Raw genomic sequence first — 15,612 nt, 5'->3', positions numbered from 1 at the left:
TACGTGGTTTTTAGTTAAAATGGAAAAAAAAAAAACTGTGCCGCTTTTTGACACATAGTTTCTGCAAAGCAGCAAGAGTTTATTCAAAACTCACCTCTGAGTTGTAGATGGGACTGATGGCGCAGAGTAAGCCTGCCTCCATATGCCAACATCCATCTGTTTACATGCTCTCCTGCTAGCTTACAGCCCCTCACACATCCAACCTAACATTACTGGCGCAACAAAAATGGTGAGCAATATTGGAGCTATTCAGCCGGACAGTTTTGAGCCGGATGCAAACTCTAACAAGGACAACAAAGACGTGCAATGATCTAGTCATTTACAAGCACAATTTTAAGGGTAAATTTAGTTATTTATGTCCTCCATCATCAGAAAAAAGCCACAAGATGATATTAATAACACCAAAAACATTGAAGTTCAATGAAAACTTTGCACGCTTTATCTATGATTTTTTTTTTTTTTTTGGTCATACATAACAGTTTATGTTTAAAAATGCGCCATGAGGTGATTCTTTTGTCAAACGCCAAAAAAAATCTTAGCTGGTCGTTTGCAGAAGTGTACACCCACCTTATCTTAAAAGAATTAAACTCTGACTCTACATAAGAAACCATGTTTCCATGGTAATCTGAAGCACAGAGAAGTAAAATTGTTTGACTTAAGAAAGCAAACAAGAATGTCTGCAGGATCAAGAAAAACATCTCATTATTTTGTTTTGTTAGATTAAGCAGATGATTATCACCCTTTTTTTTATCACCAGTCGACCTTTTATGTTTTCTAATTTCTTCAAACCAACACTTTAAAGCTTTTTTCTTCAAACTGCTAAAAGCACAGCAGATTTGGAAAACCCAAAACACTTCAGGCAACGTGAAAATGACCTATCTCTTCATCATATCTAAAATTTGAAGCAAAAATCTACTCTGTGCACACAAGTACAAGCATCACAGCGGCTGTCTGCAAATTGGAAAGTTGATTGTTGTTAGTTAAAATCTCCTCAGGTAAGACACTGAGCTTTCCTTGTTTTGATAACCGTTAGTTTGTAAAAAAAGGATAAATTAACCCTTGCTATCTTAGATGACCCCACCCTCACATTGACGTGTTCTCCCTACCATGACAAAGGTGGATAAAGGTGGAAAGAGTTCATGTAATCCATGGACACCAGTGAAGATCACAAATCATTGAAGAAAAATTGTTCAGAGCTCTGTCCAGTGGGTCTAGATGACCCAACTCCCAATGTTAAAGTGCCTAGGATAGCACAAGGGTTAAAAGAGTGCTGCATTGAAAGAAAAAGAGCTGTTAAAATGAGGGAAATAAATGGTCAAAGACTCACAAATGGACATTTGCAAAAAGTCCAAATAGTTGGGACACACCTTAATAGGAGAAAGTAATTCTCCATCTGTGATCTGCAGTGACAGTCATGTCTGGGTCCCTTTGAAGACCCACCTGGATGATAATCGCGTTTTTAACATTTTTCTTGTGCCATTTTTTCTGATGATTGAGGACAGATATAATGAAAATTAAGATTAAAATTGTATTTCTGAGCATTTCTTTATTCAAGCCATCGTGAATCAGGAGCAGATGAAAAAATGCTGTTTGAAAAAGATCATATTTGGGGCGTAGAAAATGCAAACTCCCCGCTCTGCTCCATTCTGATGCATCTACTTGTAGAGGAGTAGATCCACATACGTCTTTGTTTTCCTCGTCTGACACTGATAGCTCCAATTATGCTCACCATAGTCCTTATTTAAATTAGAAAACATTTTGACCAGCTGAACCATTTGATGCTGAGAAAAATAATTCAATCAATAAATAATATTAAATGTAAATTGATCTGAAACATAAACACAGCAGCACCAATATAGTTAACGTTTTTAGTCTGAAGAAATAGGTAAAAAACATTTTGCTGATTTCTTTTCTAAATGATTGATTATTTATTTATGATCTCAAAAAGTGCAGCTGTTTTCTGCATTACCTGCTGTTTTTATGTCAAATACTGACACCAACTAAACGACAGGCAGACAGAGAATACATTTATGGAAAATAAAGACACGTCATCAAAATGTCTACAATAGTTCATAGAAAATGACATTTTTAGCATGAGCCGAGTCATCTAAAGGCACGTGATGATCCTGGTGTTGCGCAATCTAGCGCTCCCCGTTCGCTGTTCCACGTCGCAGCCCGAGCCCACTAGCCCTCCCCTTTCCCACTCACACACGCAGCTGCGTGTAACAAGAGACGGGAGCAGCTGCAGCGATGGCAGTTCACAGTTTCAGGCTGTTATAAACTCTGTGATAGAACAGATAATAAGAAATCAATAGTGGCGCAAATTTATTTTCCAAGCACTGAGCCGCTGTCACCACCGCCCCCCCCGCTAAATTTGCGCCCCGGGCAATTGCCCGTATTACCTGTGCCTAAAACCGCTACTACTGCACGCCCCCCTGGCATCGCATCGCTCCCCCCCTATTTGAGAAGCACTGCATTAGATCAAGATATAGTCTTTGCTACTAAAGTAATAAAATACACAGACCAATTGCAAAACAACCCAAAAAACAAAAGGTTTACCCCAAAACAAAACGAATTACAGTAACAAAAAAAAGTTTGTCAAACATGACAAAGTTGATCATTTCATTTTTTTCTATCTTTCTTTTTCCAGATTAGTCTGTTTTTATAACTAATCATCAACAGTATTTTTCTGGACACAATAAGAAAAAACAAAGTACCGTAATTTCCGGACTATAAGTCGCTACTTTTTTCCTGCGATTACAGCCCTGCGGCTCATTCAGTGACGCGGCTAATTTACGGATTTAATTGGCGGCCGCCATGTACGTACTTTCGGACTCAGTGAATGGTTTGTATTTTTTATCTAATACCAAGCACAAGTTATTTGTTTTTCAACACACTAAACAGCCAAACAGCATGGACCTCACTTCAGGTCTTAGACACTTCACTCATGGTTCAACAAAACGAAACACGCATGCCCGGCCGCATCCCAGAATCCTTTGGTGCCATTAGACCCAATGTGCACGTGATCGCCGCTACAATATTATGAAGCTTTCAAGTTAAAAGCAATCGTTAAAAGCAGCGTGAAAAAATCCACCATCACCAACGGGTTTGGAAAAGCCAGTCAGCTGCGTGACAGAGAGAACAGCGCATGCTCAGGAGTGAATTTACCTCTGAGTCATAGTGACTCGGCTGGCTGCACGTAAATATGTGGGAATAACATCAGCTTTTTTTTGTCGGGACACGACTGGAAACACAAATTGACGTGGTCGTGTTAACGGTTTCTAAGGACTGAGCGGAATTTTGCATTGAGAAGCTCACAGCCTCCGTGTGAGCTGGAGACATGTTCTCCTGCTGCTCATCACATAGAGCTGCGGGGCCGATGGCAGTCTGATGGCTCCCACATGTAACAACGCATCCGCCCCTCATCCACAAAACGTATAGTATTAAGTCCGATTGCTCTGCACAGACACGATTTGCTCCTCCCTGGAGCCGCCCTGGCCAGAGGTGTCGGAGAAGCGTCCGCGGCGCAACAGTGTTTGTTATGTGGACGCACGCGCCGCGCTGAGGCGCTGGTATCGCGCTGAGGCGCGGTTTTCAGTCGCCGCTGCTTTATTTTACCGGTGTGTTTTTTTAACCAGCCCTGTTACTCCCATAACGCTGCCGCGACACAAGCGGAAGGAGAGCTGTTCCCGTTCACCCCTCCATGCACTGCTGATACTTGCTCATTCTTAAACACGTACAACAGTGTGGCGAGCCGGACGTTGGCCCTGCCTTTAGCCCCTAAGACTCATGGGAAATGGGGGATCGCGGATGTAAATTTCCTCATCATAACTGAGGGATGTAATGTTGAATATATGGTTACTGTTTGTAATTTTATGTATGATACTTAGATTGTCAATAAGTAAAAAATAAATAAAAAATAAGATAAAAATAAAAAATAAAAACCATAACTGAGGAACTTGTGAACAGAATAGAGGTCCATGCTGTTTGGCAGATGTAGGTGTACTCAAATACATGATCTTGAGGCAAGGCTAACTCCTCCCACAATGTGGTAATAAGTCACATTTACTTTAGCAGTCAGGATTTAATAGGTCAGGCTTACCATGTTGCCTAATACATGCGGCTTTTACTCTGACGTGACTTGTGTATTTGTAAAAGCAGTTAAACACGTGAAAATGGGTAGGTGCGGCTTGTAATTGTGTGCGCTTTGTAGTCTGGAATTTACGGTAGTTTTCTTTAAGTAATTATTCAAGAATGTCATACTGAACTTCAATGTCTTGAAAGGATCATAAGGAAGTCCAAAAAGTAGAAAACTGTTGGGCAGTAACCTTAGATAATTGACAGTTTAGATAATCTAAATGGTCGATTATAGTTAGTTCGTAAAAAAAAGCTCTTTTAAATGGCATTTTTTCATCTGCTCCTGATTCACTACGATTTGAACCAAGATTAACTCAGAAATACAATTTTAATTTTCTTTATATATGTCCTCCATCTTGAGAAAAATGCTACAAAAATGTGTTAAAAACACTATTGCTCTTTAATAAATAAACAGAATTTTCACAAAAATCGCTTTTGACCTGAACAGGCCAAAACTTGCAGCATGAAGGTATAAAATGGTGACAGAATTCACCAGAAACTATGACCCCAGACACTGACTGGGACTAATTACCTGAAACAGGAGCAGCTGTGCTGATTACTTATTGAAACCTGGTGTGCACAGGAAGCTGAAGAACAGGAGCAATGGAGCAAAACCTAATATACTTTCAAAATATCAAAACAATTCAGGAAAATCAAACATAATATGCCTATCCTCACATTTAAATCATGTTTGACGTTTTTCAAACATAGCAACTAAAGAAGTTTAGAGGTTACAAATTAATTTATATCAAATAGTAAGAAATGTATCTGTATTTTCTGTGTTTTTTCTGTGCACAAACATGTCAATTTGTGTGAGTTAATGCTCATAAGGCAGATAAACGGGTCTGTTATTCAAGGCACGCAGACGGCAGAGAACCTCTCCTGTTGCAGCTAAATTATAAAATATATATATGTTTAAATTGCTGTAATTATTTAGTGTTTCAATATTTTATACAAGTGTCTGCAAGTTCCTAGCTTCACTTCTACTTTCACTGCTGTAGAATGTGACAACACAATTTCATCAGCCTACAGCCAAAAGGCTTGCATTGCTACTTGCTGTTCAGAAATGGGGTACATCCTGCAGGATTACCTCATGAGACTTACGGTGAACAGAAAGGAAGTTTCATTAAAGTACATTTGAGAAAATCCATCATTGTTTTCTGCAAAACTCTTGGCCTAAGTCTAGATCTCAGCACTCCTGACTTACCTGCAAATTTTAAAATGTTTCCTATTTTTAGAAAACTTTATTTTTTTAGTAAATTTGAGAAGACCTTGATCATTGTTGTAACTGAAGAAGTCCTGACAAAAAATGGGAATAATTGAAACATTTTTCTTCAAGAAGCAAATGATCCATCTGCACCAGCAGTCACCATATAGTAAATGAAACATTATGATACCAGGACTCATAAATGATCCACTGTCTCCTTGAAAGTCTACTATCCCTTCCTGAAGTTTTCAGGCTGCAGGGTTTGCTTGATCTTGTTGTCGGCCACCGCCATGTTTGACTCCAAAGCAGCTGTTTGGAGCTGACTCGGGATTTCACGGCTTAAATTTCTGCCGCCGCCTGCCACTCACTCTTAAAATTATCTCGAGCCTTGGAGTTTTCTCCAGCGAGCCGGCAAATAGACTGGCGAGGTGCAACATCCTCTCTTCGATTGACTGCATTGACCGTTGGCTATAGAGGGTGGAGGACAGCAAGCTATTTCCATCTCAGTTCGTCAGTGAGAATAGAGCCCGGTATTGAACCGTTCAGCTGGGGATGCAGCTGAAGGAGGGAACGCAGGAGACAAAGATGGAGAGTGTCTCTGTGTGTGAAAGAAGCGGGGTGCTGGGGAAAGAGTGAGAAGTTGACATGAAGGAAGTGAGACGAAAAGGAGATGCTCAGTCAGTGCTGTCAGGTTCTCTCGCAGTCAGAGACAGCCGTTGAAGGCTGCAGGCAGTGCTGTAGATGATGGGCTGCCTCATTCATGACAGCTATGTGTCAAAGTTGTTTTTTTTTTTGGTTTTTTTTGCATTGCAGACAACAAAATCAATTTATCAATTTTCGCACCCTGTCAAGGTTATTTCTCTCACTGTGAAGCTTATGAGGCCTTTCCATCTACTCGCTTAGAAGATTATTCTGTTGCATTGTGGTCATCAGTGCAAAGAATGTACGACAAAAAAGGCAGATTTTCTGTTTCTATGTAATCACCATCCATCTGTAGAGCATGTCTTCTCAAAGTTGCCAGAATGTCTGTTTGTCTGCTGACATAGAGATTTAAGGCTAAAACATGTATGTCCCAGTCAGATTGACAAATCTGCATTTCTGCCCTTGTCCTTTTGTGTTCACAGGCGTCGACACCACCAAAGACCCGTGCCAGAATGTGAAATGCAGCCAGCACAAGGTGTGCGTCGCCCAGGGCTACCAGAGGGCCATGTGTGTCAGTCGGAAAAAACTGGAGCACAGGTCGGAGAGGCTTTATTCCTACAATCGGAGTGTGGTTTACGTTAAGTTTGTGGAGGAGGATTTCAGATTGGACTTTTTTGTAATGATTTGAGAAGAAAAGATGTGTCAAGGATGACAACACATAACTTTATGATGTATTTATGAAGCTCTGGAATAGGGCAGTTTACTTGGTCTATTTACTAAATTTGGAAACACTCAAAGATTCAAATTAAAAACAAAAAAGTGTTTTACTTTATTTTGCCATGAGATCGAAACTTCTGGAGGGCAGCATTTGGATCGCATCATGCAGCAAAAGAAGGAATGCTACTGGCAAACAATAATCCATCAAATTTATGGGGCTTTTTAATGGTGGAACAATGTCTGCTCTGGAAAAAAGTCAAAAGATGCATAGAAATGCATCTTGTTTGACACTGTCATGTCTAAAGTGACTCGGGAATGAGCTAAAGATGTGTCAAAGAGGCTTTTAGTTTAGTTTTATATCGAATATGTTTTAATTCTGCATGGAAAACGAAAATGTAATTACTATTACATTTATTGCCTCACCAAACAAGCTATTGCGTCTTAAAGACTCAGTCCCATCATCTTTTGATCAATGCTAAAAGTGATCCCATGATCATGCTGTTTTAGCCAAAAGAAATAACCTGTTGGTGCAGAGCAACTCCGCCCTCATTTCACGTCACTTATCTGTTTACGTGTTCTCCTGAGGCTTATGACCCCTCACACCCCCCAAACTAATATTATTGGTGCAATACATGCAATTTTAAGCTTATTTTCCTATATAAACTCCCTCTATCAACAGAAAAATACCCAAGAACATGTTAAAAACACAAAAAAAATCAATTTTCTGGGTCTTTAAACCTTCCAAATGATCATGTTATAAACATCATTCTGAACATGTTGAAAATACATTATTTTCTCAACAATTAAGAAAACAACTGAGACCTCCATATTTTGGCAAATTTGAGGTACCACAAACACTGGAATCTAATGCTTCACTTTAAATAAATAAAAAGTTCTTTACTTTTATTTTGCGATTCATAATGAAAAGCATTTATCTACCCCTGTACTCGTTTATTCCACTTTGACAGAAAAGCAAATGAGCACGGTTGCGGTCTGAAAAGAATTAATGGAGTGAATTATTACTACCTGCAAAGTCTATCTGTGGCGACAGGCGTTTATCTTTCCCTATAAAGTGCCTCATTTACAGAGTCACTCCAAATAGATGAGAGAAACCACGTCCAGCGGCGGGGTAATAAGCAGCCACGCTAAGCCACCTTTGAATCATTAAACAGTCTGTTTGCAAAAAAGAAAAAGAATAGTTATGAGCATCAAAATATGGAAGCATTGGGTGTCTCAGACAGTTGAGCTAAAAAAAAAACAACAGTTTTCAGCTACTGCCTAAAGCTTGTAAACTTTGTATTTGACCCCAGAAAGCTGGATAATATTTGCCAAATTTTTCATAAACCTTAGATTTCAGAAGCTTCGAATATTGCTTTGCAGTGTACTAAAAGACAATTGGGTTTTAAGTCTGTGCCTACATCTCATTCTGATTCTATTACATAAATACATAGGGTTTCTAAGGCATCAGTGTTTCTGGTTAATCCCTTCTTTTTTTTTTGGCAAAGAGGGACCTGTCGGATCTATTTTTACGTTTAATGCCCAAGAACTCCTGAGAGACGTGCCCAGGAACACAAATTAATGAAGTGTATTTGCTGAAGTTTCAGGCTCAGCTGTGAAATTACAGAGCAGCGTAAATTCATTTTGGTCATCCAATCCCCCAGCTGCGGGAAAGTGGTGGAAATGGAGGAAGATTGGGAGCAATTAGTGGATTTACAAGCCCACACACTAAATTCTTACGTGCCTAGAAATGATTTTCATAGCAAAAAATTCAAAATGATAAGTCATCCTGGTTAGCCATGTTTAGGTGCCATGTCAGCACTTAAATGTGCACTATCAGAAGCATTTGTGGAGGAAAAAGTAATCTATAGCAGTTTTATCCATGGTACAATATTTCAGAGAGCTATTTTTCTTTGTTTTTCTTCTTAAATTTAACTTTTTTTTTCATCTTGTGCAGAATCAAACAATCAGAGCAGCTGGAACGGCATGAAAGCAACTGTGCGCCTTGTGCTGAGGCTGCTTCCTCTCCTGTATGTGGCTCTGATGGACACAACTATGCTTCACAGGTAACCAAAGAAAAAACTTCTTTCATCTTCTTTCGTCAGGTTACTGAAATGTTTCACCTCAAAACGAAAACCAAAAAAAAAAACCCAACAGAGTGGACAAGTCATTTCAAATAATGAGAGGGGGCCAATCAAGTACTGTTTCATGCTGCGTTGACACGGATGCAGGCGCAGCAGGGCGGCGCAGTTCATCACCGCTCACTGGAGGACAAGTGCCACTGCTTGGAGCAGCGCTGTGATTAATGACGAACGTTGTTTCCAACTGCATCACTGTTGACCAATCCATATTCAGGGTTCTTATTGATTTATATACAGTTTTTAATTTTGACCTTGCACGAGGAGACAGTGGGATATGACAGCTCAGTCTGGCTGCCTTTCTCTAAGTGCACTGTTTCATCTGAATGGGTAATCTTTCTCCCACGGTCACCCTCATAAATACTTTAGCTGCCTTGCTTGTCCTCTCTTACAGTGCAAGTTGGAGCTGCAAGCTTGCCTCACGGGCAAAGACCTGAGCATCATGTGCACCGGATTCTGCCCCTGCGTGACGTCCTCCCTTTCAAATTCTGACACGAAACGAGGCAAGTTTAGGTTTTGGTAGTCAACCTATCCGTTATCATATCATCATCCCTTTAATGAGTCCAGCTTTTCCAAAAAAACAAACAAAAGAAAAGCTGCAGGACATGATTCCGGTTTAGAACTAATCCAGTCAATGCCTGTTGGGATCAATGCTGACCTTTTGCAGAGATTATTGTTGGCTGAATGTCCCTATGTGGTTAACTGCTCTTTCAATCGTGTAGTAATTAATTATTTAAAGTGTACACCATCTATCAATGGAGCAAAACACTATTGATTGTTTGTGCTTTTGGGAATACAAAAATGTCAACTGACAAAATATTTCTCTTGTTTTTCATCTGCAGTTGTTATTTAATTTATTTGGAGCTTTTTTAATTCCTTAAAGTCCCATTCTGATCGTTGTTTGATCTATTTTTAATGCATTCCCAGTGATTTTTTCATTATGATTTTTTTTCGTTTTTAGCCCCCAAAAAAGTGTTGTTTTCTAGAACATAGTTTCTAGAGAGCCACAACCTCGCCCCTATTCCCCTCCCCATTGCTGAGAGCTCTCTGTTTACGTGCTCTCCTGCTAGTTTACAACACCTCACACTCCCAACCTGACATTACCGGTGCAACAAAAATGGTGAGTAATATTGGAGCTTCCAAGGCGTACAGTTTAGAGCCAGATACCAGCTCAGGCGGGTAAAACAAAGACGTACATGGATGTAGTCGTCTACAAGTGGATGCATCAGAATGGAGTAGAGCAGAGAGCTTGTGCCCCACCCACCATATTTTCTATGTCACAAATTTAATCTTTTTCAAACTGCATTTTTTCATCTGCTCCCAATTCACAATAATTTGAATACAGAAAAATTCTAGAAATGCAATTTTAGCTTAACTTTCTTTGTATATGTTGTCCATCATCAGAAAAACGCCACAAAAACACACAAAAAACATAATTTTCACTGGCGTGGTTCTTTAAATTTAAAATTGATCTAATCCTTTCTTTAATTTTCCTAAATGAGTCAGGACTTCTTCATGAAAAAGTAGGTCTGAAACTGAAATTAGCAGTGAGTTGTTTTCTGCCTTTAGTGGAATAGAGTCATGTTTGTGTCAAGTGTCCAGTGGCAGAATTGTTCAGCCGTGGAATCTCCTGTTCCAGCTGAGAGCTGCACCGGCCAGGACCTGGCAGACCTGGGTGACCGCCTGAGAGACTGGTTCCAACTCCTTCATGGAAACGCAAAGCAGAATAAGTCTGGCCAACCCGGAACCGGCACTGTTTCTGGTGGGAAAACAAGTCTCTGCACTTTTTGACCTCACAACAATCTCTTTATATCAGCTGTTTACATAAGAAATACTGGACAGATAATAATTGTGTGACTTTTACTGATAGTGCTGGAGAGGAGCCTCATCGCGAGCTGCAAGGACTCCATTGGCTGGATGTTTTCAAAGCTGGACACCAACAGTGACCTGTATCTAGACCAAGCCGAGCTGGCTGCTATTAACCTGGAAAAATACGAAGTCTGCATCCGACCCTTCTTCCACTCGTGTGACAGCTACAAGGACGGAAAGGTCTCCACAGCCGAGTGGTGCCTCTGCTTCTGGAGAGAAAGTGAGTGAAGGGATTTCCACTGAAAGTGCAGCATCTATTTTGAGTTAGAAGTCTTAATGGATGAGATAAAAGCACGACTACATCAGAAAGAATTGCAAAGGGGGATGCACTGGCATTAACCTCCTCCACTTGCTACTCCAAGAGCAGAACAAAATAATTTTATATTCAGCAAATACGAACATACATTTTTTTTTAAGTAGCAAAAACTGCTTTATGTAGTTGAGATTCAAACAAAATGTGACCATATAATGGACCCAGCTGAATTAAGATGTAAATTATTTATGTTCTTGAAAGCAAAATTGGCCAAAAAATAGTTTACTTTTACTCCTCCTGAAACTGTATTTGTATGTCCCTGATAGTAAACGTTATGTAAATCAAGTACTTTTTATCCATCACATTCTGATTTTGCAGGTTTATATAGTTAAAGTCTTGTATTTGCAAAAGACTACAAAATAAAGCAGATCTTATCTCTTCAGCTCTTACATGTCTTTGCAAATGAAAACAACTTCCTCCTACAATGCAGGCTTTGACTAAACTCATTTTATGTCCTTGACTTGAATGTAGGACGGGTTTGCAAATCAATTTCTGTCTACTAATTCTCCAAGGAAGAAGCCACGAATTGATTTGTGCAGCTGTCAAAACAGCTTTCTCCGGGTGTTTTTTGCGGCTCCAGAGCACCGCTGGAGGATCTTTTCTCCCTCTGCTAGGATTTTGTTTTTTTATAGCTGAATATTTAAAACAAAATTTATAACAGGTTGATTATTATTTAACAAAGACTGAAATAAACGTCAATGAATTGATCCCAAATGCGGAGAGAAATAGCTTATTTGTGGATCTACAATCTTCATTTTCTGTTTCATTATTTATTGTAATTAAGCGTTTCCATGGAAACACCTACATATGTGCTGTATCTGCACCATTTGACCTTTACCAAATAAATACAGGATGAGTTTGTAGGTAACCCCATTTGATCACTGCATTGATCCAGAGTTTAACCTGCACACAATAGATCAAAGTGACTAGTTCATCAATGCTTTGTCAAATGAGGAAGAAGTAAACAAAACTGCTTATTTCTGCTAATTTTGTTTATGTCTCAAGATATGTCTATGAAGATCCACAATTCATTTGAAAAGATATATTACCTTTAGGTTCAATAAAAAGTCTTTTGTTTTTATTCTGTGTTCTCCAAAGATGCTTCTCATTTCCTTCTCAGACTTCCTCCATGTCCTTTCATCTCAGCTCTCAATCAATCACACACCATGGCGATGAAACAGAAGACTTTTTAAACAGATCAATATGAGCAAAAAGTATAATTATGACGAGTACTGATTGAGATAAAGTTTGAGGGAGCACTTTTGTCCGTCATCACTTTTTTTTTTTTTGCTTTGATTCCCGCAGAGCCGCCGTGCCTCGCTGAGCTGGAGAGGATCCAAGTGCAGGAGGCGGCCAAGAAGAAGCCCGGTGAATACTCTTTTTTATTTATTTTTTTGTTTTTGTTTACATCGCCTGACGTTTGCAATGCATTTATAAATGCTACACGTACCAATCAAAAGCTCTTTCAGAGCATAACTCATCTCTTTTTTGTAGCTCTGATTCTTTTCAAAGCCGTGTCAGGCTGTATATACGGGTGTGTCAACCTTTTACTCCCTTTCCAGGTTGATCTTTTCCAACAAAGTCCCTGGAAATTCAGAGAAGAAACCTGGGGGGGCTCATTAAAGAAATCAGACTCAAAGTGAGGGGTTAAAGAGGGCTTTTCTTCCATCCCTGAGGCTCACTAATCTGACCTCTTGTGTTTTCTCTGTGGGTGGGTGTGAGGGTTATTGAAGTTCTGAAGTTTTTGACAAAAGTGTCCTTGAGGAAGGAACGTGTTATTTTTGCACCGCTGGGAAATCCTCCGCATTAACTTCCTGTATGAAAACACATCCCCCAACAGGATTTCAAATTCACAATGTTTTTTATGCCCAAAAGTTATGAAATTCTTGCTTATCTCAGGCCTCAGCATGAGGCACAACCACACCGTGTTGGTGAAAGAAGCATATTTGAGTCTGAGCGTTTTTGCAGGGATCTACATCCCCAGCTGCGATGAGGACGGCTACTATAGAAAAGTGCAGTGCGACCAGAGCCGAGGGGAGTGCTGGTGTGTCGACCAGCACGGTGGAGAGATTATGGGCTCTAGAATCCACGGCAACCCCGACTGTGGTAAGAAGATGGCCTTGCGGCGCTCAAAATGGCTTGCATCGAAGAGCTGAGCAGCAAAAAAAAAAAAATGCAAGACGCTGCTCCATTTTCCTCTCAAACTGTTTAGAAAAAAGACCTTCACTTGGTGTTTCAGTCTTTATTCGTTAAATAAATAAGTCGTCTTTTATCCTCTTTTAATGTTCGTGTTTGTAAAAAAAAAAGGACCCAAGGCTTCAACAAAAGAGGCAATCATTCTCCCACAATGCACTTACTTAATGTGCCGGTGGTGTCAAATTTGCAGTCTGGCCCTTTGCTCCGTTACTTAAAGACTTCAGTGGGAAGTAAATTTGCATAATGAAAGATTAGTGGCCAGTTTGACAGGCCAGAAAGAAGGAATGACACTCTGCCTGAACTCCAGCAGTATCGACCAATCAGTGCATACTGAAAAAGAAAAACATTTTGAATAAAAAGTGACAAGAATTGCTTTGGAAAAGCTTTTTATGCTAAAATGTCACTGGTCTACCTTCGTTTATTTATTAATCTATGACTCATTTTTAAGAAAGAACTATAAAACCTGATATTTCTAAAGGTGATTTGACATTTACATTCTATTTATCTCATGGGTTTGAATGAATAATTTAAAAACGTGTGTCTGCTCTAAGTATTGTGAGCCTCATCCAACAAGTCTTTACACTTTAACATTTACAAACTTGTAAATCATTTAACTATGTATTTTTGAAGCTCACTGCTTTCTGTCTCGCAGCAGAAAATTCTCAAAAAAATTGTTTATTTTCCAAAGTCTGTTTGTCAGAATAGGGACTTTTTTTTCTTTACACCTTTGAGTCAGCTATTTTTTGTAAAAATCACAAGTAAGAAAAATAGAAAGAAAGATTTATTTAGCTTTTTCTTGGTGATAATATGTTTATTTGTACCTTCAGATGAAGTGGCTGGATATTCTGGGGATTTTGGGAGCGGAGTCGGATGGGAGGATGAAGAGGAGAAGGAGGCAGAAGACATTGGGGAGGAGGCCGAGGAGGAAGAGGAGGAGGAAGTTGATGCAGACGATGGAGGATACATCTGGTAGAACTAGTATGAGAGCAAGCTGCCTTGGAAATTATTGGCTCTTTTCATAAGGAAAAAACCGTTTTAGGAGTCAGATTGCGACAGGATCAGGAGCTCCTGTGGTCTCGGCATTGAGATGATGCCCTTATTTTGTTTGTTTCTTACTTTCTTTGTCGGCTGTTTATCGCTTTATTTAATTGTCTGTTTCTAAAGGAATAAAATGTGTGTTTTTATGCGAAGAAAAGACAAAAACATCCGAGGTTTGCACCAAGATAGCTTCAATTCATTCAAATTTCTACCTTGTCTTTTCACAATTCATCCATATGGAGATTACGAGTAATTTTGTGTTTTACCATGATGCTTTGTAGTGGGATTTCCATTCAAATGAACAGTTTGACACTTTTCCTGATGGGATTATAATTTATTTTAGGGGCGACAGATTCAGCCCCGTTTGGGGTTAAATATGGGATGAAGACATTCAGATTAAAAACAGATGTTGAAATGCTGTGAATGATGCTTCAACCTGGATGGTTCAACTCTTTGAACCGTTTGAAACCTGAATTTTCTGCTTTCTTCAAAGTCTTTGCTGCCTCTCTGTGGCCGCTGGGGTCAACACTCTTTGATAAGTTACAAATATTCTAATTGATTTGAGCAAATAAGCATTTTGGCTAAAATGTCAAACTGTTTTTAAAGCAAATCAGTGCATTTCACACCATGTATGTAAATATCATTTGGTGTAAAAAGAACTGCAAAGTCAGCAAAGGTTATTTTAAAAAGTTCAAAGTTCTGCTTTTAGGGTCCAGGTTCACCACAGCTCACAGCAGATTGGTTTCTGGTAACTTAAGAGGAAGTGCGTGCAAACTCTGTCCTTTCACATTAAAAGTCGCAACCCGTTGCTTATTCTGAAACCTTATCAAGAATGTGCCACAAGTTTTCATTTTTGAGTTAGAAACTGTAACTGTACTATGTGTTTATTATTACTTGAAGTTTTGTGTACTTGAATTTACTGGGGATTTTATTTTCCAAAAAAATATTGTTTCCAAGTCTTTACTCATGCTATTGATAGGCCAAATGTTTGTTTCTAGTATTGCATGTTAGTAAGAATGTACTTCTATGCTGAGCACTTTACTAATAAAGGCGTTGCAGCCAAATTACATGTTTATTCATTCAATTTTTGTTATATTTTGATAACATTTGCAGAGTTTTGGAGATAAAAGAAAGCAGGTCTGAGCATTCCTGTTCCTTATGCTAAAGACATTTAGAATCCATAATATATATTTATATGATGTATTTGCCAAAATAATGAAAAATTAGGATTCAATTGTAGAAGCTTTTCTTAGCAGTGCATTAAAAAAGCGTACTTGTTGTTGAGCATCTCAAAAGACTAAAATTAGATGTTATCATACTAAATCACGTTTTTTTTCTTGCCTCAGACTTATCAATTA

The 15,612-nt window shown here is 39.1% G+C and overlaps 1 protein-coding gene across 2 annotated transcripts in view; it reads left to right on the top strand.

Annotated features, from left to right (window-relative positions):
• spock2 (SPARC/osteonectin, cwcv and kazal like domains proteoglycan 2) overlaps window positions 1-15,329 on the top strand; it is a 39,562-nt gene extending 24,233 nt beyond the window's left edge. For both annotated transcript variants that reach the window (XM_011488236.2, XM_011488237.3), the window contains 8 exons: window positions 6,469-6,583; window positions 8,658-8,766; window positions 9,233-9,341; window positions 10,478-10,600; window positions 10,709-10,927; window positions 12,326-12,388; window positions 12,989-13,126; window positions 14,044-15,329. In XM_011488236.2, the coding sequence (XP_011486538.1) occupies window positions 6,469-6,583; window positions 8,658-8,766; window positions 9,233-9,341; window positions 10,478-10,600; window positions 10,709-10,927; window positions 12,326-12,388; window positions 12,989-13,126; window positions 14,044-14,189 (1,022 nt within the window). In that variant the 3' untranslated portion in view covers window positions 14,190-15,329. The remainder of the gene's footprint in view (window positions 1-6,468; window positions 6,584-8,657; window positions 8,767-9,232; window positions 9,342-10,477; window positions 10,601-10,708; window positions 10,928-12,325; window positions 12,389-12,988; window positions 13,127-14,043) is intronic.
• Window positions 15,330-15,612: the final 283 nt, after the last annotated feature.

Source organism: Oryzias latipes, chromosome 19 (genome assembly GCF_002234675.1).
Source record: "Oryzias latipes chromosome 19, ASM223467v1".
NCBI classification, from domain to species: Eukaryota; Metazoa; Chordata; class Actinopteri; order Beloniformes; family Adrianichthyidae; genus Oryzias; species Oryzias latipes.
The sequence above is the reverse complement of the archived record's forward strand: the minus strand, read 5'-3'. Positions and strand labels throughout refer to the sequence as shown.